This window comes from Patagioenas fasciata, chromosome 5 (genome assembly GCF_037038585.1).
Source record: "Patagioenas fasciata isolate bPatFas1 chromosome 5, bPatFas1.hap1, whole genome shotgun sequence".
Classification (NCBI taxonomy): Eukaryota; Metazoa; Chordata; class Aves; order Columbiformes; family Columbidae; genus Patagioenas; species Patagioenas fasciata.
This window is the reverse complement of record NC_092524.1, coordinates 43,547,249-43,572,801: the sequence shown is the minus strand read 5'-3', so window position 1 is coordinate 43,572,801 and position 25,553 is coordinate 43,547,249. Positions and strand designations below refer to the sequence as shown.

General features: G+C 37.2%; 1 protein-coding gene across 5 annotated transcripts in view; it reads left to right on the top strand.

Annotated features, from left to right (window-relative positions):
- BAZ1A (bromodomain adjacent to zinc finger domain 1A) overlaps window positions 1-25,553 on the top strand; it is a 63,847-nt gene that overhangs the window by 18,434 nt on the left and 19,860 nt on the right. For 2 of the 5 annotated variants that reach the window (XM_071809394.1, XM_071809396.1), the window contains 16 exons: window positions 1,664-1,807; window positions 6,434-6,535; window positions 7,739-7,826; window positions 9,653-9,787; window positions 10,448-10,550; window positions 13,238-13,404; window positions 14,204-14,299; window positions 16,120-16,258; window positions 16,710-16,856; window positions 20,287-20,382; window positions 20,511-20,735; window positions 21,382-21,547; window positions 21,811-21,924; window positions 23,073-23,197; window positions 23,876-23,992; window positions 24,808-25,416. In XM_071809394.1, the coding sequence (XP_071665495.1) occupies window positions 1,664-1,807; window positions 6,434-6,535; window positions 7,739-7,826; window positions 9,653-9,787; window positions 10,448-10,550; window positions 13,238-13,404; window positions 14,204-14,299; window positions 16,120-16,258; window positions 16,710-16,856; window positions 20,287-20,382; window positions 20,511-20,735; window positions 21,382-21,547; window positions 21,811-21,924; window positions 23,073-23,197; window positions 23,876-23,992; window positions 24,808-25,416 (2,573 nt within the window). The remainder of the gene's footprint in view (window positions 1-1,663; window positions 1,808-6,433; window positions 6,536-7,738; window positions 7,827-9,652; window positions 9,788-10,447; window positions 10,551-13,237; window positions 13,405-14,203; window positions 14,300-16,119; window positions 16,259-16,709; window positions 16,857-20,286; window positions 20,383-20,510; window positions 20,736-21,381; window positions 21,548-21,810; window positions 21,925-23,072; window positions 23,198-23,875; window positions 23,993-24,807; window positions 25,417-25,553) is intronic. The other 3 variants (XM_071809395.1, XM_065839211.2, XM_071809397.1) reach the window with 3 other exon arrangements.

The window sequence follows — 25,553 nt, the reverse complement described above, 5'->3', positions numbered from 1 at the left end:
GACACTTCTCTTAGGACTCAGCCGCAGTCTGGTGCTGAGCCAGACCTTAGTAAGCTTCATTGGCCTTGGACTTATTTTGTGAGCAGTCACTAGGCTCTATGTCTGTTACATACTTGGGTGCTCTTGATCCTTCACATGGAGTCTATTCACATTAGCACAGTTGATTATGCTGAGCTCCACTCACCAGGAAAAGGTGTCTTCCAGCCCCAGACCAGCCTTGAACACCGGGGCTGCGTTGGCACGGCAGCTCCTGCAGACAGCAGTCCTCAGCACACAGGCAGCGCTCGTGTCCCCATGGATAACTGGTTGTGTTGTTGTCTTCAGGAGTACATAACCACGTTAATGGTGCTTGGTGTTTTCTTTTAATTATTTCATGTTGTTTTAAAGTAGCACATCCTGTTGGAGCATCTTGGAGCTCTGTCCCTGTTGGAGAGAGATTTGGGGAGGACAGCTACGGGCACCAACTGCGTTACTGCTCCTGGCTAAATTCACAAGTGAATACGACCTAGGATATTTTAATGTTTTCAACTTTTGTCCTTTTTATTTTTTTTTTCTTCCTCAGTGTGTGCAGATAGTACATTCTGCTCGCAGAAAGATGTTTAAGAACTATTTTGACATTGTTTCCTTTTTGCTAGTGTTCAGTTCAGATAGAACAGTTAGAATTTGTCTGTCATAGATTTATTGGGGGAGGTGTTTATTTTTAGCTTAGGCGTGATGCCATGCTGATTCAAGCCCTGTGCTTCCTGCATTCTCCATTTTATTTATTTCAAGTGACAGTGTTTGGTGTCCAGAGAAGAGAATTATTCGGTGTTCTTTATCCCCTCACCCTCTGAGCTTTTAGTGATAGTATGTGACAGCATCCACTGACTGCAATAGTTAATTTTCATGAAGCATACAGGCTTGAGGAGATTAAACTAAAAAATATGAACCATGGAATTCCAGAAAGGGGTGAAAGTTAGTGCTTAAGAACCAGCTGTAATATAGTCACCCAGCATGAAGTGTCGATTAATTATACTTTTTAATATGTAGTTAATTCTGCCTTTTATAACTGACATTCAGGATGGTGAAGAGAGAGACTTGTTTTGTCATTGTGTGCATGCCAGATGGAGCCTTAATATGTGTCAGCAGATAAATGGGCCATTATTAAGATTAGATGCATAATGATCATTTCAGCCTTGTTTATTTAGGTCATCGACAGCAGTAGATGATCTCTTATAAGTAAAAATACTTTGGGATGTGAAAATCTTTTGCTTTTCTTAGACTGCTGTAAAAATAAATCTAAAAGGTTTGGTGTCCAGTTTTAAAGTAATACATTAAGTTAACTTTTTAGTTTAAGTGAGAACTGAAAAAAACAAAACCAAAAACAAACAAAAACAAACAAAAAACAACTGCAAATAATTCTAGCAGTGACTTGTTTTGTTGTCCAGAGTAGTAAAGCTGGTAGCTGTGTAAGCAGATGATTTTTTTCATTTATTGGATGGAACTCACAAAATTAATATTTTACCTAGTATTTCAGTGCAAGACTCTTAAGTGTTTACTTATTTAGTAGACAATACAAGATTCAGTTATAAATGTGTTGTTAAAATAACATCTGCTACAACTTTAGGCTCTTTGCACTATTTGAAGACTTTGAGGGTAATAAAATGTCTTTGTTTTATTTTAGGTTGCAATGTAAGATTTTGGAAGTCATAGCTCCAGCCCATCACAATGGGATGGCAAATGGCCACACCAGCAGCACTGATGGAGACACAATTGTCATCAGTGACAGTGATGACTCAGAAACGCACAATAGCTCTGCACAAAATGGGTAAATGATACTTTTACAGTATAAAGCATTCAGGCTGGGTGGAAATGGGACTAAAGCAAACGTGGTGGGGTCTGACTAAAACAAATTACTTATGTGTGTGGCTCATGAGTGTTCAAGCAGCCGAAGGTGACAAGTTGAATATTCACAGGTGCCAGTTATGCTATGTGTAATCTACCAGAGAACTGCATGTCATGAGAAACAGAGTACCTATGGAATAATCATTGTTAAATCTGTTTGGAATGACAGTGTTTCTGTTGACAGGTGGTGGAAGAGCCATGTGTGCCTATCATAGAATCATAGTTGGAAGGGACCCACAAGGGTCATTGAGTCCAACTCCTGTCCCTGCACAGGACAACCTCACAGTTCACATTATGTACCTATCACTAGTCCTCTCTGTGCTGCAGAACCTGTGCTACTATAGCTTGTAAAATGCAGTTATGTTCTGCATTTCTACAGTCTGGTACTATTTAGCATGATCTATTATTTCATGTCCATCATGGGGCTCAGAGTTTAGATTGCCTTATAAGAGGACATACTCTTGCTGTAACTTTCTGAAAAGTCTTTCCAGAGACTAAATGTGTTTGCATCCAAAGTATTAAAATGTACAAAGCTTTCTTCACTGTGAAAGAAATGCTGGAGTAGCTCAATAACATTGCAATTATAGCCAAGAAGTTCTCTTATTCAGTGTTTAATTTGGAGTATCCCTTTACCAATCAGTAATTGATCTTATGCATGTGGCTTATCCTAGCAGTGTAATGAGAAGAAAGATATCTGTCCTTCACAAGCACAATGTTGATGAAAGAAGAGGGTTTGAAGTGTGCCCTAGTCTTGTATCTGGCAACACACAGGCTTAAAGGAACGGCTGTTGTCTGTGAGATTCTGCGTGGATGCAGAAGTTATTCTCACTGGTTGGTGCATGAGGGCTTCCATGTCTTGGTGTGCCTTGCACAACTAGGGTGGAGCTCCTCACTTGGCTAAGAAGATAACATGGGATACATAATTTTTAAAATTCTATACTATCTCTTGAAGGCAGTGTCTGAGTTGTTCACAAAGAGGTCCTACACCTTGGAGAAAATAAGTGCTCTTTCTGTATTCCATAAGGCATATGGCATTTGAAAGGAGGTTATTCTTGGAATAATGTAAGCGTGCACAGAGCTGACTGTTGGATTGATCCCTTTATGTTGCTGTCACTTCCATGCATGCAGAGCTGGTAGTAAGACTGAGAATTACGCTCCCGGTCAGTCTGTGGTTCTCCCCAGCTCATTACTTATTTTGATAATGCAGGGAAGGGAAGGAAAATATTTCTCTTAGAAGGAGAAATCTCGTGAGAATATACAAATTTTGGAAGTACTGTTCTGTGGCATAACTAACTTTTATGCTACAAACTTAAATTGCAAACCTCTTATGGCTTTAAAATGCTTAGTGGAAGTTTTAAGTGAGTCTTTTTGTAACAAATGCAAGAGTGCAGTAACACTTCTGTTAGTTTCTGGATATATTATGGGCCTATGCAAACTTGAGAAGTATTATTTGCCGTACCTGTAAAACCTATCTGAAAGTAGAGCACTGTTGTCAATTTTTTTTATATTGACATCTAAGATTCTTTATACCCTTGCCCGTAACAGTAAGAATCGCACCGAACTGAATGATGCCGTTTTGCAACCCTAATCCTTCAGGGACTGTGTTTTGCTGTTTATGGAGAAACTTGGATGTCGAGAGTATCAACATTATTTGCCTTGGAACCAATGTCAAGTTGACATGTGCAGAACTGCAGTTCTGCCTCTGTCTGCACACAAATCTCCAGGTTTTGAGACCCAGCCTTCGAACGAAGCTGCAGTGCCGTTAAACAATGGCACAGCAGATGCTCAGTGTGTTTGTGAGGGGGGAGGGGAGCACAGCACAGATTGATGGGCCATCTGCAAATATTTTTCCTAAAGAATCTGTATGGGTAGAGAATCTTAACTGAAAATAGATGTCATTAGAGATCCCAACCTCTCTCTGACCCTACTGCTGTCTGTGTGGGGCAGAAATAGCACAAGTTCTGTACAAGTGTTCCTGCTGTCCTTTTTTTTTATTGTGTTCTGGTGTAAAAACTGAGGTTGTACAGGGAGGAAGAGGCCAGGATGCTCTCACTCCTGCACTCCTCAGAAAAACAGGCTGCCTTGTAAGGCCTGCATTATGAAGCAAAAGGCAGCAATCTTCTGAGGTCTTAAACCATTGATCCTATTGCCTGGGACCCTCTAGTTCTGTAGGGTGGTGGTCCTCGCAGATTAGCAGTGTACACACCTTAAACTGCTGGACTTGGGGTGAGGTCAAACTCTTGCATTCTCGTCAGCACCAAGGAGCAGGCTGGAGATTGAAGGTCTTGTGCTGCTCAATATATACAATACTGGCTGCAGCTGAATTCATGGCATTCCTCCTGCTGGGGCCGTGAGTAGTGTGAACCATCAACCACATCAGAAATACTAGAAGAAAAAAATTCTTGTTGAGTTGCTGGCTGGTTTCTGACAGTAAATTTGGGTGTTTATGCATTTTTATGTATCATCTTTATTTTGGAGAAGGGTTAATTGTTTCTGCAAATTTTGGAATGCAAGCAAAGGTCACAAAGCTTTTGAAAAAAATGTGAGTGAAACCTTATCGAGATTTTTATTTATTTATTTATTTTAAACCATCTTCAACCTAGGTTTCTGCCTTTATTTGGAGAAGAAATTACGAACAGAATACGTCTAAAAGTGCGGTCGTTGCTTGTCATTAAAGCTATACAATGTCTTCAGTAGAACAAATCTTTCCTCATCTTTAATTCTGGTCTTTCCTCTTTCCTTTCATCTTCTCTGACCCCTTCTTTATCTGAATCTAATAACAGAGATGGTATGTCTTAGCAGTTGGAATTGCTCAGTATAGAGTAGCTTGTCAGTGGCAACCTTTGAAGGTGCACAGAGACCATCTTTTTGTTGGGATCAATATACCAAGAGGTTACCTCTGTGTAAGGCTTGTATTGGAGCATAAGGAGATAAATGTTTGCATTATTTAGCCAGCATTCTTCAGGGGAGCTTTTTCCATTCCCAAACTTAGTCAAAGAGAAGAAGAAAAGCCACTACCTCTTTTGGAAAAGCAGAACAGCATTCATTGTAGATGCATTCTTGATTCTCTAACCATCAGTATTCTTCTATGCAGTTTTTCTAGTTCTATTAATACCACAAGATATAGGTAGCTCTAGCAAAACTCAGACCATATAGTATAGATAGTCCTCTCCTTGACAAGGTTTCTCAGAAGCTTCTTGGTAAAGCTACCTTAAGACCATACTGTGAATACAAGACAGCAGAAATTTATATCCAGGTCGTGTGGTCACTGTACCAAAGTAATAGAGGGGCTGATGAGATTATTATCTGTTAGTGGTTCAGAATAACCTCATTCAAAAAATGCAAGACTCTGCCAGGTGCATTTGCTTGAGTGCGGTAGAAACTAGTGTAATATGAGTGAGTCAGTTCCAGTTTTCACTTATTAAGTTCAAGATATTCTGTATTCTTTCCTTGGGATCTGGTAGTCTGTCAGAGCTGTCCTGTTAAGACTTGCTGTATGGACTCTGCTGCAAAATGGGTCTAACCTTTGCTAACTTTTATGTATTTGATATAATGTTTTATAAAGTGCAATACAACAAAAATAATACGACATTTATGCCAAAGTGCCTAGATAATCTTATGTAATTTTTAAAGCTTTCTACATATACTGGATGATCATTTTCTCCCTCTTCTGCACTAAGTAAAATTTTGACTTTGAGTTTGGATTTATGAAGGAGGATTTCAGGAATATGTTAACTTCTTAGGATAATCAAACTCAGAAACTAAGCAGAAAAAAACCCCCTTTGTTTGGGAATTAGGTTGAGGCCATTATACATGATCCAGTAAAGGTGGGAGAATGATTTTACTCAAACTAAAAAGTAAAGGTTAATGATACAAGAGTTAACCATTGATTGTTCTTTGGGCCCTGCTTTTGATTACAGACGGTATTTGAGTTTAGAATCTATTAAAATGTATAAAATAATCTACTTTTGGTATAACATGGGCACTTGGCCTTTTACTTTGTATTTGAACATTATCTGTTTGGAACCTTCATAGCTTGTTAGACTAACGGGCTGGAAATACAGGGGTGTATGTATGGTGAGGGGACAAGTTTCTCTTTGACACTATGAAGAAATTCCTAGTGATAGCCCTCATTACTTTAGCTTTCCTATCTTGAATCTGAGGATGATCATGGAATACCAAGTCATGATATGACCAAAATACAGACAATTTTCTGAGGGACAGGGATGTATCATTACTTATCTCCTCCTTTGTTCTTCCTTCTCCTCTCACCTCCCATCTCACTGGTAAGGACACCAACATCTCCGATCCCTTTTCCTTTTCCTTGCAGGAACTTTGATGCAAATCTATTAATATACCTAGTGGCAGAAAAGCTGACAGAAGTGAACAGGTCTTCTTTGGTACCAGTGGAAGTTACAGTCTGTGTTAAATATGGCTTGTATTTTCAAGAGGTCCATTATGTATGTGTATAAATATGTTAAATGTGTGCAATAAAAGACTGATGTTTTGTGATTGTAGTTAACTTTGTAAACCATCTTAATTTTTTTAGGGAGAAGAAAGCCATAATTGATCCTTCTTTGTTCAAATACAAAGTAGAACCTATTAAAAAAGATTTATATGAGACTGTTATTGTTAAAGCATCTCAACTAAGGTAAAAATTACTGTATTACAGTTAAAATCCTAGTTTATAACTGTGTGAGTTGTGTAAGTCATTGGAAGATGTTTTTGGTATCAAATGAATGGCATTTAAAAATAATATGTTAGAACTATTAATTAGAGGTACTGGAACAAAATACTGTGTTTCACAGGCTTTCTGTAGCCAAGGGTTCCAAGCTTTACTAGTATTAACACAGATAGTAACTCCTTACAAGCCTCTGTGCTTTTGTTGGCTGTTGCTTCTGACGCCTGTGCCTACTGCTGTGACTGATGGCATAGATGAAGTTTGAGAACCCTGTTCTATAATACTGATGAACTATTGGCATTGTGAACCTTCTGTGGTAATATTACTGGTTGGAAGTGGTGGAGCAGATACTGGTTATCAGACTGCTTTAAGATATAAAGCTGCAAAGAGTTTTTGCTTCTTAAATAATTTTGTCTTGAATTTAGTTAATGCATTTTTAGAGTAGATTGTGCATCGAAACTTTATAAACCGGATGCTGGAGGGGTGGGGTGGGGAACACCAAACTTCAATGATTTCACATTATTTAGTTCCAGCATGAATCCAGATTAGTTTTTCCATTAACCCTACCTGTGTAGTTGGTTTTCTCCTTCCTGTGAAGTAACGTGGGTTCCCTGGGGTGCCAGGAACCACGTGGAGCTGATGCTGTCCTGTAGGCAGGAGTGGCACAGGGTGCTCCGCTCGCTGGTTGGCCTGAGAGTTGTGTGCCTTTCCTTCCCCCATGAGAGGTGTGGGTGCTGCTTTCCTGTTGCCCTTGTTTGCTTCCACCCTCTTCTGAGACAATCAGACTGGAGTTTTATTTGGGGATTTTAAAAGCTACTGCGACAGAGAGGAATGTTTGGAGGATCTAGTGGGGATGAGTAGGCTGCTGAGTTTGTTTGTATGTGTGTATAAAAGAGGACATACCAGGATCTTCAAAACAAAAATTACAGATGCATAACCAACTTTTTAAGTATTTCTTGGCTTTTGTTTTGTTCATAAGGAAATTTTTAATTGAATTGGGGTTGCGAAGAATGGCTGTTAATTACAATAGTAAGGATGTAATTTATAATTAAGAAAATGAGAAAAAAAGTCAGTCACATGATCTGTTACCTGTGTTTTTGCATATATTGTGAACTGTACTTAAACAGTAATTAAAGATGTTAGTGATAATGCTACCTTTCTTTCCTAATACAGCCGAAGGAAACATCTCTTTTCCCGTGATAGACTTAAACTTTTTCTGAAACAACACTGTGAACCACATGATGGAGTCATTAAAACTAAGGTAAATAAGAAGGAATAATTTGTGGGATAGAATATTGACCCTACTCAGTCTTTCTTTTGCTCTTCTCTACTAGCTACTCAGAACCTCTCTTTAAAATGACATCAAGTTTAGCTTTTTGTAAGTATTGAGTTCGTATTTGACTTTTCCAGAATAAAACAATGAATACTGCAACTTTTTCTGTAAAAAGAGGTTTATGTTAACTTTTTCTTGTAAACAAGATGGTAAATTTTCTGTACATGAAGCAGAATTTAATTTCTTCTTTAGCTACCAGTTTAGAAAAGTCCCAAAAATAAAAATGGGAGCTTCTACCTAGAAAAATATTATTTATTAAAACATAATATATTTTTGCTTAGTCTAACACAAGTTGTTTTCATTCTTCAGGGTATGCAGCTGGTATTCCTAAGTCAAATAAAAATTATCTATTTCTGGTTTGGTACAGTAATCTAATATTCTTTTGTAATGCTTTTAGCTGGAAAATACTTTATTATAGGTTGTATTAAGTCTCCAGGTCTTCAGTGAGACAGAAGTACTGAAGAGTTCAGGTGGCTGGAATGGGCATTTGATGAGGCCTTAGGTGTTGGAGATGCATATTTTTGTCATCTTTTGTGGAAATATATGGTGATACTTAGTGCTAGTTCAAGCTGAAGTTCATATCTTAGCCTGTGCAGTATGACTCTGAGAATTTTTTTTCCTTGTGCTGAAGGAATTGAGCAGCTTCTCCCATGGTGGCCAAGCAGGCGGCAATTTCCCTTGCCCCTCTTGCTGTACCACAAGGAGATCCTGCATCCTTGCACTGCATATTGCAGCCTTGACCCTGAAATCCTTTTGATCTTCGTCTTGTTTTTAGAAGGAAGCATGTTTGTTTATTACATCTTGCATTTTGTGTGTGTTTAAGAGGAATCCTCGTACAGCTGTGTAAGTGCTCGTTCTGCACAAGGAAGCTCTGAGAGATGAGAGCATCAGTCTTGCCTCTGAAAGCTGTGGAAAATAACAGAACCAACTAATTTCTGAATAAGTTTGTAATTTTGAAGTCTATCTCTTTTAAGGAAGTGGAAATAGAAGAAAATAGATCTGAAAGGGATAAACCACCACCTTCCTTGAGCTAGTTAGCAATTATGTTGTCCTTGATATGATACAGTGAGCTGGGTGTAGTGATCTTTTAGTGATGCTTTCTGGTGCCTCAGGAAAATTATTATATTCTATATGTGTGTGTTTGTCTTACTCCACAAATGCCCCAACAAAAAGAGTATCTCCTTGTTCCCCTGCTGATTGCCTTGCATTTCAGCAGTTACGTGAACATGTCCTGTTTGGGTTATCTCCTGTGTGTCCTCATCTGTATCACTTCATAAGGGTAGAGTTCCTGAAGTCACCAGGTTAAAGCTGACTTTAAAAGAAATTTTGACAATTAAGAATGAGAGAAATAATAAATTTTCTTCTCCTCCAGAACAATTAAAGTATGGTAGAGAATCATATGATTCTTCAGTAAATTTATTTTCCAGTTTTCTCTGTCAAAAGTAATTCTCAACATATTTCAGTAACTTGCTAGGAAGACTCTGTCCAGCTGTGTTTGCAAAAAGGCATCTAAAGAAATAAAATCTTGCCAAATTCTATTTCCAGATGTGTGCTGCTTACATTATAATCCACTTTTGTGGATTAACTCTACACTTACACTTTTTCAGAGTTTTATTTCTTATCCTAAGCTAACTAATTGTAAATCTAGTTACTTTGTCTTTTTTTTTTTGCGAGTTAATGATTCATTCATTAGCTTATGCTTATGAAAAGGTAAGAATTTAGCAATTTATATGTGCTTTCTCTCTCTTACTAAGGCAACATCAATTGCAAAATATAATCTAGCAGAACAAAATTTCTCCTACTTCTTTCCTGATGACCCACCTACATTTGTCTTCAGTCCCGCAAGCAGACGGCGAGGGAGACCCCCAAAGAGGGCATCTGCTAGTCTTGTGAGTAATGACATTTTTAATTCCAGATGAAGACACTTCAATGTAGTCTTTTGAGTTATTCCATTTTCTCTGAACTTTCAGAATAGTTGGAATGCAAGTTTGATGTTATACTTTTTTACTTTGAGGATGAATTGGGATATGTTACATAATTGCTATTAAAGTAGATTGCTTTACAGTTCAGCTGGTAGAAGGGACAATAACTGATGTGTTATCTTCTTATTTTTATCTTTCATATTTTTGTGATCCCACCAAGAAACTAGCTTTTTGGTGTGTTGTGAAGTTACATGCAGTACTTGTCCCTTCTTGGAACAATTAATAAATAATTTGCTAAAAACCTCTAATTGGTACTCCTAGATACACGTATGTGACTTGATCTCAGATACAGTTATGTTACTTGCCTGTATTTAAACACAGCAAAGCTTAGTGCTCTAAACTGCTTTATTTAAAAAGAAAGCTGGCAGAAAAGTTTTGGATTTTCTCCCCTCCTCCCCACCATTAGGCAGGATCTCTGGGTCTGTAGTATGTTTGTGGGAAACTCTTACAGCCTGTTTTTATTCTTGTTTTAGAGAACTGTTGAAAAATTTGGAATATCTGTTTCTAGTCATTTCACTGTAGATATTATGTTCTTTCTTTCCACTCCCCCTCCGAATTCTCGATCAGGAGGATGAAATTACTGCTAAACAAAATACCCAAGGAAACAAAAATAAAGTACCAAGGGAAAAGACAAGATTCCAGAAGCAAAAAGAAGATATGCAGGCCATGGGTAAGTTGAGGTTTAGTCCTATGACTAGTAGAACCAATTTTTGCAGGTCCAAGAGCATGCCATAATTAGAGTACTTTTGGGGTTGTACCTGTCAAAGGGAAAATGTCACAAGAGTGCAGTGCCAGAGCACTATTGCAAAGTGCTGCTTTCAGTAATTAGAATGCTTGTCTCCTGGATTATTTATTTATTTATTAGTTTTCTAAAGTCGGGAAACGTAGGAGGCTTGTGGTCCAGCTATGTTGATTTCTGTCTCAGATAAAGAGCAAAATACTTGCAGAAATTTGGATTCTAAAGTCATCTATAAATTTTACCAGCTGAATGTATATCAAAACATGAGCATTTAACAAAAATCAATCTGTTGTATGAAGACAATCCATAAATGGAAAAACTACATCAAAATTTAAAAGAACTACAATGCTTTTTAAACCCGTAATAATCCTTAAGCAAATCTTGAGTCCTTCTGGAGATGTCTATGGGTAGATATCTAAGATATGTCTAAATGTTCTGCAAGATTACTTACAATCTGTTTACAAATTTTTCCAGTTAAGAGAGCACAAATCACTTGAGGTTTTTATTTTGGACTGATGGAATTATTTTGGCTTAGTTTTGTCCTGCTTCTGATCTATTTAAACTTTATTTCAAATGAAGTAAGGGGGCCCACATACCTTTTGCATGGATTTAACTAGATGAACTGGTGCATCTTCTTGAGGAGACAAAGCTCAGACAAGGAGATGTTCTTCTGGATTGCAAGCACTGATGTCCTTCCTAACAAAAGAGTTTCATCTGTGGAAATGTTTCAGTGGACTTCTGGTTTCTACTACTTGTTTCCATTATCACAGAATATTTTATGATGGCAGGAGTGCCTGGAAATTATCTAGTCCAACATCTTCTTAAGTAACTGCAAAGTTGTCTGAGACTGCTTAGGGCCTTTTCTTAGGAGATGGGGACACTGGGGCTTAATGGGCTCCACTAAACCTGTGCATCCACTTTTCTGCACAACCAGCATCGCCACCTGTTTACGTGGTGGAATGGACAACACAGAACAAGGTAATCACTCATGAATGTCAGAGCTGCTTTTTTTGTGTGTGGCATTAACTGCAGCTTCTAGAAGACTAGTTAAGACACATTCTAGCTTAATTTTAACTTTGTGTTATGCTGTTGTACCCCAAACCCCCACAGCTTTGAAAATGAAATGACAATGAAAAAGCAACCAGCCCTGAAATAAGTTGCATGACATGGAGATCCAAATGTGTTCTTTGTATTTTCTGCCACCTCACTAGAAAGCTGTCAGAGCATGTTGATATTCAGACTTTGTAAATGCTTTCTGTTCTTTGCTGGGGACAAAAAATTATGATAGGTGCATCAAATAAGAAGTCATAATCAAAAAAATACCATGGTGTCAAGCGTTCTGTGTTGTTCATTTTTGGCCCAATGTTGGCCCATGATTATAAACCTTCTTCTTTTAAAATATTTTTTGTTTTTAAGGTGCAGGTTTTTTTATTTGAAACCCGCACCACATTATACTGGTTGTTTAAAAAGTATGGTACCATCCATACAATGAGCTTTAAAAGTACACTTTCAAATATACTATATTAATGTAATAGAATACTAATTTAAACTTTTAACCTGTAAATGTTGTTTAATTGGAATTACAATTACTGACATTCATAAAGTGTGTTATAAAGAGCTGCTATAGTACTTCACTGATTATGTGAAAAGGTAGCAAAATACCAAGTACCTTGAACAATCAGCCTGCTTAGTATGTAGAAGACTACAGGGCTCAGCTTTACTGCTGTTGTTTGCTGGGTGAGAGCTGTCACTGGTATGTACAGTAGCTATCTGTAGAAACAATCTAACCCATTTTCAGAACTTTATAGGAAAATGTAATCCAAATCTTTGAGTGCCATCCTCTTGGTAACAGAAGGATCTTTTTTCATTTTCTTCACTCATGATTTTAGCTCTCTTGTTTATTCAATTAAAATGGGAAGCCCCCTGATACCCTTTTATTTGTTAGTGTGTGTGTACATTGACAGACATTGTCTGTCACAGAAAGTGGAAATTTGTATCCTGCTGTTCTTCTGTAGACAACTGCAAAGAATTCTGATCTCCTCAGGCAAGAACATTTTTTTTACCAATTAAAGTTAATCTTAAACTGTGTAGCAGAAGTAAAACTTGCACAAAAGCCACTGAAATACTTAGTAGGTTTCAAATGTATTGGCTTTTCAGTAATTAATGTATGTAAAGATCACTTATGTAAAGGTTTTTACTATCACAAATATTTCATGGTTATATGCCACACCTAGTTGTGACATGCTTTTATTAGGCAGTCATTACTAATTATGTTGGTGTAATTATATGCAGTTGGAATCGATTCTCATCTTTATAGGTCACTTGATAGAAAACAATGCACAAGTAGTAAACTTCTGTATACGTATAAAAACAGAGAAAGTTGACTTTATTACCGTGATGACAACCTTGTAAAACATCTGTAATACTTAGGCTTAAAATTCTGGTTCTCTGAAGAACTTTCAAGTGATTGAATTTCTAGTTGGCATAGAAGCAATTGAATTGTCATAACAATATCTTTTTTCATATAGTAATTATAAAAAGACTAGTTTGTTTAGCACAGTTAGATAAAATTGACATTTTATAAAAGAAAAATAACTGTTTGTTTTTTTCCTTTATAGCTTTTGAAAAAGCTAAATTAAAACGAGAGAAGGCAAATGCTATAGAAGCTAGGAAAAAGGAAAAAGAAGATAAGGAAAAAAAGAGAGAAGAATTAAAGAAGATTGTGGAAGAAGAAAGGATGAAGAAGAAAGAAGAGAAAGAGAGACTCAAAATAGAAAAGGAAAAAGTAATGCATTTGCAGTTTATGTGTTTCATATAGGAACAAGATAATGTCTTTCTAGTTTGTTTCTTAGTTGCTGTCTGCTTCAAGTTATTTTCCATGAACTGTTTTCAGTTCATAGAAATGCACTTTTGAAGAATAGGCAGTTATATGACTACAGATTTGTATTTCTGGATAATATTTTCTATATAATTTTAGTTCACGAACAGTTCACTTTGAACATAATTCTGAATTAATGGTGTGGGGTGGGAGTTTTTTGCCAATGATGCCTGACAGGATTTGATTTGATGGTTGTCTTCTACTTAATTGTTAGAGACTGTACTGCATCAGATTCACAGCTTATTAAATGGTTGTGGGTTTCCATGTGGTTTCTCTTTGAATTGGAATTTTGTCATTCTGAATGTGAAGAAATTATTTATTCCACTATATTTCACCACAGCCACATCCACGATCAATTTTGATGGTCTTTTTTGTGGCAACTTTTAATAAATACTCTTAGTTTTAGTTTTGGTTTTTTTTATTTCCCTCAGCCACTTCCATTAAAAACAAACAAAAGCAAAAAACCCCACCACAACAACAAAAGAAATAAACCAACCAAACACAAACGTGTCTAATTCAATGAAGTATTACCAGAGTTTACTTCAAAACATTTTTGCCAGTATCTTCTTATAAAAAAAAAAAATCGTTCTAATTAAAAATGGTTTCTTTTTTTTCTTCAGTGTGATTGAAATCATAAAGGAGACAGTTCTAGAAACTATAGTATAGATCTGACCATATCAAATACAATTGTGACTCTCTCTTTCAGGAAAGAGAGAAGCTGCGTGAAGAAAAAAGAAAATATGTGGAATACCTGAAACAGTGGAGTAAACCTAGGGAAGATATGGAGTGTGATGATCTTAAGGTATGATTGAATTTGGAGTAGCTCAATCTTATTCTTTACAGGGTGCCTAATGTAGAGGCAGATCTAGATCTGATCTGAATACTCGGGGTTGTGAATCACCTGCAGTCGTGTAATATTTCCCAGTGCCGATGCTAAAAGGATCACCTGCATCTGTATTTTCACCCTCCAGAAAATCTTTACAGGCTGTTCTCAGTCTTAACATAGAACAGATATATCTTTAAAATGCTGATGTTACTGAGTGGAAGGTATTCAGCATGCCTGACTCTTCTGCTAAATGTACAACATGGTCTCACCTAGAATAAACCCAAGTTACTTAAAAGATTTGAGTAGTGAAGAAACCAAATTTTTGCCTGCAAAATGTAGAAAGGACATTAGCTTGTTACTCTCTGTGGCATTCTTTTGATTTAAACTCTGACAGTATCCTTGCTTAACGAGCATCTTCCTGAATGATCCTAGAAACCTAGAGAAAATAACAAGAATTTATGTCCAAAAGAACTTAATGTTCTAAACAAGAATATAGTGTGGCTGTACATAATGGAAGATTGTCTAGCGTTACACATTTATGTACACTTTATTATGATTTGTTGCCACAGGGGATAGTGAAAGGAGGGAAAACTGTCAAATGCAAGGACGGAGGTTTATTTGAGATACACAGGGAAACATGACAGAAGTGCAAAGAGGACAAGGGAGGACTACAATAATGAATATATTTGCAAGGAGAGCTGCATAGGCCCTTGAATATGTGAGGAAAACCTCTTAGCTGCGTAGAGAAAAGAGGAAACTGAAGAAAGGGAATAACTTGGTCAAAATGAGAGGTAGCTCTGCAAAATAGTGCTGCGGTGTTTCAACTGGAAAAGAAACAGGGAGTGGTGGGAAAGTAGTGTCATCACTGCAGTCAAAATTGACAAGAATATGAATACAGATGGGTGTAGATGAGGAAGCAAGAAGATCCACCTGTCTACTGCTTTTAAAAAAATCCATTTTCAGGAAATGTGTGAAATACCTTACTGTGTTCTTCTCAAAGCACAGTATTTGGCGTTCTCCTTGTTAATGTTTGTGAACTGCCATCATTGTGGAAAGGAGCCATCCTTCTGGAAATTGCTAAGAAATGTTAAGTGAAGACAAATCTTGAAGAGTTACATCAAGATACTAATTTGAAAGTCAAACTCAGTGTTAGTAAACACTGTTGTGTGAGATTTGGAGGTGGTGTCTCTGTTCAGTGGTCTTGTCTTATGGTTACATGAGCTCTCTTTAAAATGTTTTTCGTAACTGCCTCACCAACATAAAACCCCAAGTACCAGAACACTCACTCATTAGACATGATCTTGCATATCCTAGTATTAGATGGGTGTGGTTTTATGTGAATGTGATGGGGTTTTGTTTGCTTGTCTTTGCAAGCAATAATGAGTAACTTTTAAAAGAGTATGTTTATTTTTGCTTGTCTGGACAGTTCCACCAAAATTAAATTCAAAACTCTTGTGAAATAATGCAGGTTTAAAGGAAAAATCTTGACAGCCAGTGTTCTTGATTTGTAGTGCATTTCAGTTCCTTTAAAGGAAGATACAAAATAATTCAGCTTCTCAAATGTTAATCAACTTTTCTCTCAAGATTTATGTCTATGTTGCCTGCTCTTCAGTTTTTAAAGTCAGTACTACCACAGATGTTACCATAATAATTGATTACATGTCTTGCAGAACTGTTTTTAGTAAAATGTAAAGAAACCAAACAGATACACTCCTTAAAATCATAGGCTAGTTTCAATCACTTGTGTACTCTACAAAAACCAAATGCAATATTAAGTTGTCCCATTTGGATTACAGGAACTTCCTGTTCCAATGCCAGTGAAGACGAGACTTCCTCCTGAGATCTTTGGTGATGCTCTGATGGTTTTGGAGTTTTTATATGCTTTTGGGGAACTTTTTGATCTTCAAGATGAATTTCCTGAAGGAGTGACTCTAGGCAAGTTGTTGTTTATGTGGCAGGGTACCCAAATTTTGTTATGCCCCTTCTTCTATCATCCAACCAAATATCTTATGTGCACGCAAGTACTAGTGCTGAAATTTTTTCTGTACAGCTTTAATGTTGGTGCTTACACATGCATATAAATCCACTTTTCACAGTCAACTTCTGCAGTGTTTATAAAATCAAAATTAATTTAAATGTAGAAGCTATTAATCTACGTATTAAAATGTCTACTTGTACTTTACTCTTGCAGTTAAATATTAAGAAAATAATGTTGTTTTGTCAGCACTCTTCCTGACAGAATCACTTTAGGAATATTTGTAATAAGTTATGGAACAGTAACTTGATTATCATACCTGAAGGAAAAAAAAAAAAAATTATGCACTGAAGAGCGAAAACAGTTTCCAACTTTGCGGTAAAAGTGACGCTTCTTAAACTTTATTCACAGAAGTTTTAGAGGAAGCTCTTGTAGGAAATGACACTGAAGGCCCACTATGTGAATTGCTGTTTTTCTTCCTGACTGCCATCTTTCAGGCAATGGCCGAAGAGGAAGAGGAAGTGGCCAAAGATCAAATAGCTGATGCTGAGACCAAAGGTCAGATACTTAATTTTACTGCTGAAAAACTGAAATGCCACTGGAATTAACTTTAAACTGCATGATTTATGGCATTCTTTATTTAACCTTGTCTTATTATGCATGGATATTGTATGCAAATTGACTTGTTTTTTCTCTTTTAACTGAAATTAAAGCTTTAAACTGGGCATGGAGGGTGGGATCGAGGCGGGGAAATAGAGAAAAAACAAGCTCATTGTCACTACAGTTGTATCCAACAAAGCATAATAAGCTTTTTAACAGCACTGCTTATGTTTTGGCGGTGAAGGCGAAACTTTGTCACCTTCTACCTCTTCCTATAGCACTGTTAGATGTTTCTCCTGAGGGTCAAGAAACAAAGCAATTTCTTAAATCTTCTCAAAGGTCTTTATCTGTAGCTATAAAAAAAATCTGGACCTGACTAGATTAAAAACTAAAAATCCCCAGCACAGTTAAAATGAAGAATTTTATGTTCATTGTTTGTCAAGACTTGGTGTGCATCCACAACTCCTAGGTTCTGCCATCTGTGTTTTTCGCAGAATCACAGAATGTTAGGGATTAGAAGGAAACTCAAAAGATCGTCTAGTCCAGTCCCCCTGCCAGAGCAGGAACACCTAGATGAGGTTACACAGGAATGTATCCAGGTGGGTTTTGAATGTCTCCAGAGAAGAAGACTGCACAACCTCCCTGGGCAGCCTGTTCCAGTGTTCTGTTAACCCTTAAATGTCAGAAGAAACTTCTCAGTAAGTGGAACCTCTTGTGTTCCCATTTGTACCCATTGCCCTTTGTCCTATCATTGGTTGTCACTGAGAAGAGCCTGGCTCCATCCTCGTGACACTCACCTTTTATATATTTATAAACATTAATGAGGTCACCCCTCAGTCTCCTCCACGCTAAAGAGACCCAGCTCCTTCAGCCTTTCCTCATAAGGAAGATGCTCCACTCCCTTAATCATCTTCGTTGCTCTGCACTGGACTCTCTCCAGCAGTTCCCTGTCCTTCTTGAACTGAGGGGCCCAGAACTGGACACAATATTCCAGATGCGGTCTCACCAGGGCAGAGTAGAGGGGGAGGAGAACCTCTCTCAACCTCTCACAGTTACTCTGCCTTTGCTCTTCACTCTATGGCTGAAGTTGCCCACGGTTTCAGAGGCATTTGTTGTACACTAAACACTGATAGGAACTGCAGGCTTGGTTCCAAATTTATGTGGTCTGGGACGTTATATATGTATTTTCGTCCTTAGTCACCTGTTTCTCTTCTGTGTTCAGGCAACTCAGTGGTTTGATCGATGGTCTGTGAATGCTCTAAGCCTCATTCCAGAGAGCACTCTACCTAGTGCTTTGGAAAGAGTTTGTCAATAACACAAATTTACAGTATTTTGTATATTGCCCTTGCACAATTTGGGTTTTTAATGCCCTTGCAAGGTGCTTCTGCCTATTTATTTCAGCTCAGTTATTTATAAAGCCTCACTGTGGACCAGAGAACTGGTCTGACTGCTTTCTTATGCTCATTGAGGATCTAATGATGGTCTCTCAAAACTGTGTGTTAGTGTGAGGAGGTAGAAAGAAGCACCAGACTGGGAGCCTTGAAAATATTTTAATATGTTACTGTTGCTATGTAACTTCTGTGTTTTGAATCTGAGGTCTAAGACTTCTCCCAATTCTTTCACCCTCTGTGGTGCTTGGTGGAAAGGGAAGGCAAACATTGTCACTGTGCTGTTGTCCAGTCCAGTGTGTCCTGTGTTTATGGACTGCCAGACTGCCGACTAGTTAAAGGAGAAGCTTTCGCCCTTCATGCTGATCTTGTATTTCATTAGAGGTAGATGGGAACGTAAGACCCCTCCCAGTTTGAGGTCAAGTGAATCCTGTGGTTCTACTGAAAGGCAGATGCGTGAGGTACCGGAAGGCTCTTTTAATTCCTCCCTTGAAGACTGTGTATTCTCATGCTTAAGATTTATGTTTGATTTATAAAATGCCTTTTATATAAAACATGCACACTATCTTAAGCAATAGAGGTTGCTCTTCTTAATTGAATAAAGTTACAGATTTGATACGAAGTTAACAAATATAGACTGTATTTTAATTACCGTTGAATTTAGCAATTAAACTTTTTTTTTTTAACAACTGAGAGCCTTGCTTGGACAATATAAGCAAGGATTCCATTATGAGGTAATCACAGAATAGTTGATTAGATTCTTAATTATTCATAGAACTGATCACAAAAAATGTGACGTAACTTTTGTATTTTAATTTGATTGTATGGGGCTGGCAGTTGCAAAAATCTGCTATTTCACTTGTAGTTCAGCAGAGCTGTGGGCAGAGCACTTTATCTTTTACTTGCCTTTGAACTTTCATTTCTTGTCACTCTTGTTTAGACATCTTCTTTCCTGTAAAAGAACTACATGTTCTCAGCTTTGTAAATCTGGTGAACCAAGCTAGTAGTAGTCAGCATTTTTGCTCACTTAAATTCTGTACAGGCAGTGTTTCTGCAATAGAAGACACTGTGGATGTGGGATTTTGGTGTGCATAATACTTTCTCAAACCCTGTTACGCAGATACAGTGAGAGGAGAGGTGTGGAGGTTAATTTTGCAATGTTTGGGTGACAGTTTTCAAAGAACATCAATCATCATACAAGACTCTGTTGTGGATTTGTTTTTTTACATAGCCTTAGTTTGGATTTGTGGCTGTTTAATGACTTGGTGACTTTTAACTGCTTAGTGATTTGGACTTTAATAAAGTGAAATTGTTGAAACAGTATACAAGGCTGAAAGAATTCTGCCAGCCCTCTGGAGAAATACCTGTAAGTGCTAAGGAAACTTGTCTAAGAAACAGGAATTCTGCCATTTCTCCCTTTCACTGCTCTGCTTCCTTGGTCAGTTTGCTGATGTGTGATGCTCCTCATTAAGTGCAGGTGCTTGCTTTGGTGAAATATAATTTTTTTTTGTCATGCCTTAGTAATTGTATTTGTGCAGAACAGTAAGGCTATATCTAAGTTACAGATTAAAAGTATAAAGGGAATGGTGATAATCAGTATCTGATTGGTTTAGGTGGTCTTTCCTAAAAACAAAATAATGATAGAATACGAGTGTTCTTGCATTATTTGCTTTAGCTTTCAAGTGTGTTTACGGATTTGTTTCTGTTTTTATGTTGCCATTGTGCATGTTCTGTGCATTGGGGTTGCTTTAAGAGCTTCTATATAGGGAAAACAGTGTAGCATGTGGTGCATGTCCTTAACTTTTAGTTGGATTTTTAGTTGCATCTAAAGATGTGTAAATTTTAATTTGGATGTTGAATTGAGTTTTGAATACATTGATGCTTTTGTAAATATTGGCCCCCTTCGCTTTGTCTGCAACTTTAAAAAAATGGCTTGCTTTCCTCCCCTCCACAGTACAAGTTTTAATTTGCACTAGAATAAAGTGTTTATTTCCTTAAAGATTTAACAGAGGCTTTGGATGAAGATGCAGACCCCACAAAATCTGCACTGTCTGCAGTTGCAACTTTGGCAGCTGCATGGCCCCAGTTACATCAGGGTATGTGTGGGTTTCACTTCTTGTTTTGTTACTGTTCTTATTTTGCTCTGTATTTTAAAGCACATTTTTAATGTTTATATGAATTTAAGTATCTATATAAAATAACTGTTCACTCTTCTCAACTGTAGGCTGCAATTTGAAAAACTTGGATCTTGATAGCTGCACTCTCTCTGAGATTCTCAGACTTCACATTCTAGCGTCGGGTGCTGATGTAACATCAGCCAATGCAAAATACCGTTACCAGAAACGAGGAGGGTTTGATGCTACTGATGATGCTTGCATGGAACTGAGATTGAGTAATCCTGGTCTCCTGAAGAAACTTTCAAGTACCTCAGTGTATGATTTGTTGCCAGGTAATAAAGGACAGTAAATGTTAGAGGTGATTAGATTGCTCATCAAATGATCAGATTTATAACTGCTTCAGATCAATGATGGTCAAAATGTGCTGTATTATAGAATAATTTAAGTTGGAAAGGACCTCTGGAGGTCACCTAAACCACCCCCTGTGCTCCAGCCCCGACAAGCAGCAGATCCCACCAGATCAGAGATAGGTGGAGCAAGGCAGTCTCATTAGTTCTGAGGAGTTTTTTAAAATACCGTTTAAAAAAAAAAAAAAAAAGTCGGTTTTACTTGCAGAAGGGAATCTCTCTGGGAGAAGCATCTGAGTATTTGATTGATCTCCTGCTTTTTATTACTGTTCTGGTTTGGCTCTTTTGTTTGTTATTTGGAAATGGAGAAAAAACTATTATTTGCTGTTCCTTTATCTCAGTTTTGAAGATTACGTTTTATGTAAAAGTTAATAAATCATGAAAGAAGGCTTGCATCTCTGAGCAAAGCAGGTATTTCAGGAAATACCTCTCTGCAAGTGCAGCTGGTGCACTAATAATGTTTGTTTGCTTTTTCTTGAGTGAGAACCCATCTTCAGTCTGGAGTGTGTACCATTAAGGCTTATTTATCAATTGTATGATGAAATATAAAAATTGGTCTGAATTTTATTAGGAGAAAAGATGAAGATCCTTCATGCCCTCTGTGGGAAACTTCTGACTCTCGTCTCCACTCGAGATTTCATTGAGGACTCTGTTGACGTGTTACGACAGGCAAAACAGGAGTTCAGAGAATTAAAGGCAGAACAGCATCGCAAAGAACGAGAGGCGGCAGCAGCAAGGTAAAACCAGGATATGGAAAGCTAAATTTTGTTGCTACAAATTAGATTAATTCCCCAATTTCGAAAGGCATGTGAGAAAAAATAGCAGTGTTTGTTTTATACTGTTTTCTTGAGACCCTAGGAGTGAAACTTTATTGTGCTAAGCGTTGTCCTTTCCCATGTTACTGTTATTTTTAGATGATGCGGTAGTATAAAAGAACAAAGATGTAGCCAGCTCAGATACTAGATGAATTGCAACTGGTTTTCTATATTCTTTTTATTAGGATACGTAAGAGGAAAGAAGAAAGGTTAAAAGAACAAGAGTTAAAAATGAAAGAGAAACAAGAAAAGCTGAAGGAAGAGGAGCAAAGAAATCCTGCTGTCGAAGTACCTCTTGGGTATGATACATAGTATTACTGTGACACATATGATACAGCACTTCAGTTATGTGCCCAGACCTTACCTATGTAATTTTCCCTGATGTGATCATATATGAAGTTATATTTAAATATATAGCCCTTACCGTTGATTTTATTTTTCTTCCTAGTGGAATTGCTTTATGAAAGTGATTTTTTTTTTTTTAAATCAACTTTTATTGTACTCATAATTTTACCAGCTGATGAGAAATTTACAAAATCTAATTTGTTGGGGGGTTTTTTGCATTACTTTTTGTCTTGCATTTATTTCTTATCTGTGAGTATCTTCATAACAGACCATTCTAGTTTGTTTTCTAATTTGAGGAATTGATCTGAGCTAGATAATACTGACCTTACATAACAGTTTATGAATCAAATTTAATAGCATTTTAAAAAAATGCTGTGTTATCTCAGATGATTTCCATAAAATCAAGGTTTTTTGTTCTATTAATAAAACTGTATGGTTTCAGGTGATAAGATTCATGCACAGGCATCTGTATATGATTCCAGAAAAAAAGCAAAGTGTGTATACAACACTGTATCTTTACCTGCTTGAGAAAGGGAGTTAGTTAAATAAATCTGCTAGCAAAAGGTGAGCATGGGCCAAAGACAGATTTGTGCTATGTTTTTGGAGCTGTAATTGAAGAAAACCCAAGTTACCCTTTAATGGTTGTGTGTAGTTCTGTAGGTTTTTAATTGTATTTGCTAGATAAGGGGGAAATGTGTAATAAGCGTTTTATAAAATGGTATACATTTTGAGGAGGAAACACATTTTTTTAGTCATGAAAAAATAATTCAGGTCAGTAGAACTTCACTAAGATGTCTCCAGAAAGGATCTGATTATATTAATGCTCTTCAAATGAAAGAGTGAATAGCAAAGAGCAGGCTTTAATCTTTAATATGAAACTTCCCATTTATAGTTTAGTGGGTTTCTGCTGGATTTTAATACATTCTATGACTTGGAAGTTTATTTTTAAAAAGGATTATAGGTCTTTAAGTAGCTTAAATATTTCTGAAATGTAAATACTGTTTGTATAGAAGATGCCGTATTCTAGTGTGTATTTTTTTTCGTTCCGTTCAGCTTTTAATACATGGCTGATCACTTAGCTACTTTTATTTTATTGTGTCAGGGAGGAGGAACGGGAAGACCTTGATACTAGTACAGAGAGCAAAGAAGCTGAACGTAAAGAGCAAGACATGGACACAATGACAGAGGATGAAGAAGAGCTGGGACCAAACAAAAAACGAGGGAGAGGTAATGCTATAATGTTTTGTTCATTCGTGTACATGTATGCACACACACACACGTGTGCAAGCACCCGGGAAGTTCTTGGGTTTTATAGAAAATTTTTATGAAGTATCAATCTTTCCTGTATATTTTTTAAAGGAAAAACAGAAAACCCACCCAGACATGATCCTAATGGGCTCTTAAGCATTGAGCTGGCCTGATGTAGTTCTAGTGGTCAGGTGTACGGTGTCTCACACTTCTGTTTCATCTTGTCTTCCATACTTGCCTTCCGGATTCCTCTTTTGTCTAAAAAAAATGCCCAGGCGGTTGCTGGACAAACCGTTACAGTTATGAGCAGTGGACTCAAAGACAAGGAGTTAGATGAGGAGTCTCATCTAACAGGGTGTGGTGTGGGTTTGGTGATTTTTGTTAGGAAGCTGCAAAAACAACAGGTATTTTGAAAGAAAATGTTATATTGAGTGGTTTGGTTTCGTTTGCCTTTGTTAATGAAGCAACCTAACTTCTGTACAAGAATACAACTAGGTTTCTCCATAGATTCAATTTCCTCAGCAGTGTGCTAGTAGGAGCTGTGGCGCAGTAAATGGCACAGCCTGCAATTGGTAATTAAACATAGATACTGCCACAGGAGGATGAATTGTTGATGGCTTTGGCCTGCTACCTTATCTGTGTCTTTCTCCCATGAAGGCCTTGTGCTCGTGTCTGTGCCGGTGAAAGTCCTGGATGATCATGGACTTAAGGCTACATCTTGTACAGTTCCTAACAATACCTGGGATAGAAATTCTGAGTCATTCAGTAATGCAGGTTTGAATATTTCCTCCAGCTTTATGATAGCAAAACAATGACGTCTTAAAGAGAATGTCAAGTTTCTCAAATGCCTGTGTTTGAGACATTGTGTGTGGAGGGTGAACAAGCGTTATTTCATTCCTACAATTGGAGACACAGGAGGTCACCCTGGAAATTGGTAGAAATTGACTACTGACAGCATCTTTCACCATTGCATGTGTTAATTAGAAGATGTGCTTTTCTAGATGACTATCAGGACGTGATTCTTTGGTAAACTAAGATGTCAGCTGGAATATTTTCAGCTGATATAAGTTGATGGTAAAAAATAGTAGTGTACATATATTTAAAAAAAAAAAAAATAAAGTAGTGTAACTGAGTTTGCAATAAAAGCTCTTAGATAGGGATTCTGGTTTTGCCTGAGGTCTTTGGGGAGTTTAATTGATAATTTAGAGTAAGATAAATTAAGTCCAAAACATAGTTTGTATTCGATAACGAAATTGCTAGAATTTTACTTGATCATGATATTTTTATAACACAATTTGGGTTTTCTTTTAATGGTGTTAAAAATGACTGTCAGACTTGGTCTAGTTTCTGTGAAGTGAAAGTATGCTAAAGACAGCTTTCTCTTTATCAAGAGAAGGGGGTTAATCACTTGAATTTTTCTTTGACAAAACTAGTATTGTTTCTTTACTGAGTTGATGGTCTTTGACAGGGTAAGTTTAACTAGTTTTATCAGAAAGGGACAGAACCAAAACCCGCCCTTTACTTGAGTTTTTGGTTAAAGAAAGAATTTATAAGTGTCTTCATATCATTCTTTTTCCCTTAACTTTTAGGAAGGAGAGGGCAAAATGGATATAAAGAATTTACAAGACAGGAAGAGACCCCTTGTGAAAAGAGTGAACCTCTTACTGCTGAAGAGGAAGAAGCTTTAAAACAGGAGCAACAAAAGAAAGAGAAGGAACTGTTAGAAAAGATTCAGAATGCAACAGCCTGCACAAATATCACCCCGTTAGGTCGTGACCGTCTGTACAGACGCTACTGGATTTTCCCCTCTGTTCCTGGATTGTTTATAGAAGAGGACTATTCTGGTCTCACAGAAGATATGTTGCTGCCTCGAACCTCTTCCTTTCAGAATAATGTACAGTCTTGCACAAATGAACCTCAGGTATTCAGTAAAACTGGAGAGTCTTTGAAATCTTCTGAATCTACCTCCAATATTGACCAAGATTCACACACCAGTGTTGTTGTAGAAGTGCCAAGGCCAGTATATAAACCAAACCGTTGGTGCTTTTACAATTCTCGGGAGCAACTGGACCAACTCCTAGAGGCTCTCAATTCCCGAGGACATAGGGAGAGTGCCTTAAAAGAAACTCTTTTACAAGAAAAAAGTAGAATATATGAACAACTAAGCAGTTTTCCTGTGGAAAAGTTCCATATTCCAGGTAAATGAGGAGTTCCGGATCTTAATTTGCTTCCATGGCTGTAATTTCTATGTTAATATTCTAGAAACCTCTAATTCACGTTTAATTTTAATTCCTAAGAAATATGAATTATTCTTAAGCATTATTTCAGTCTATGG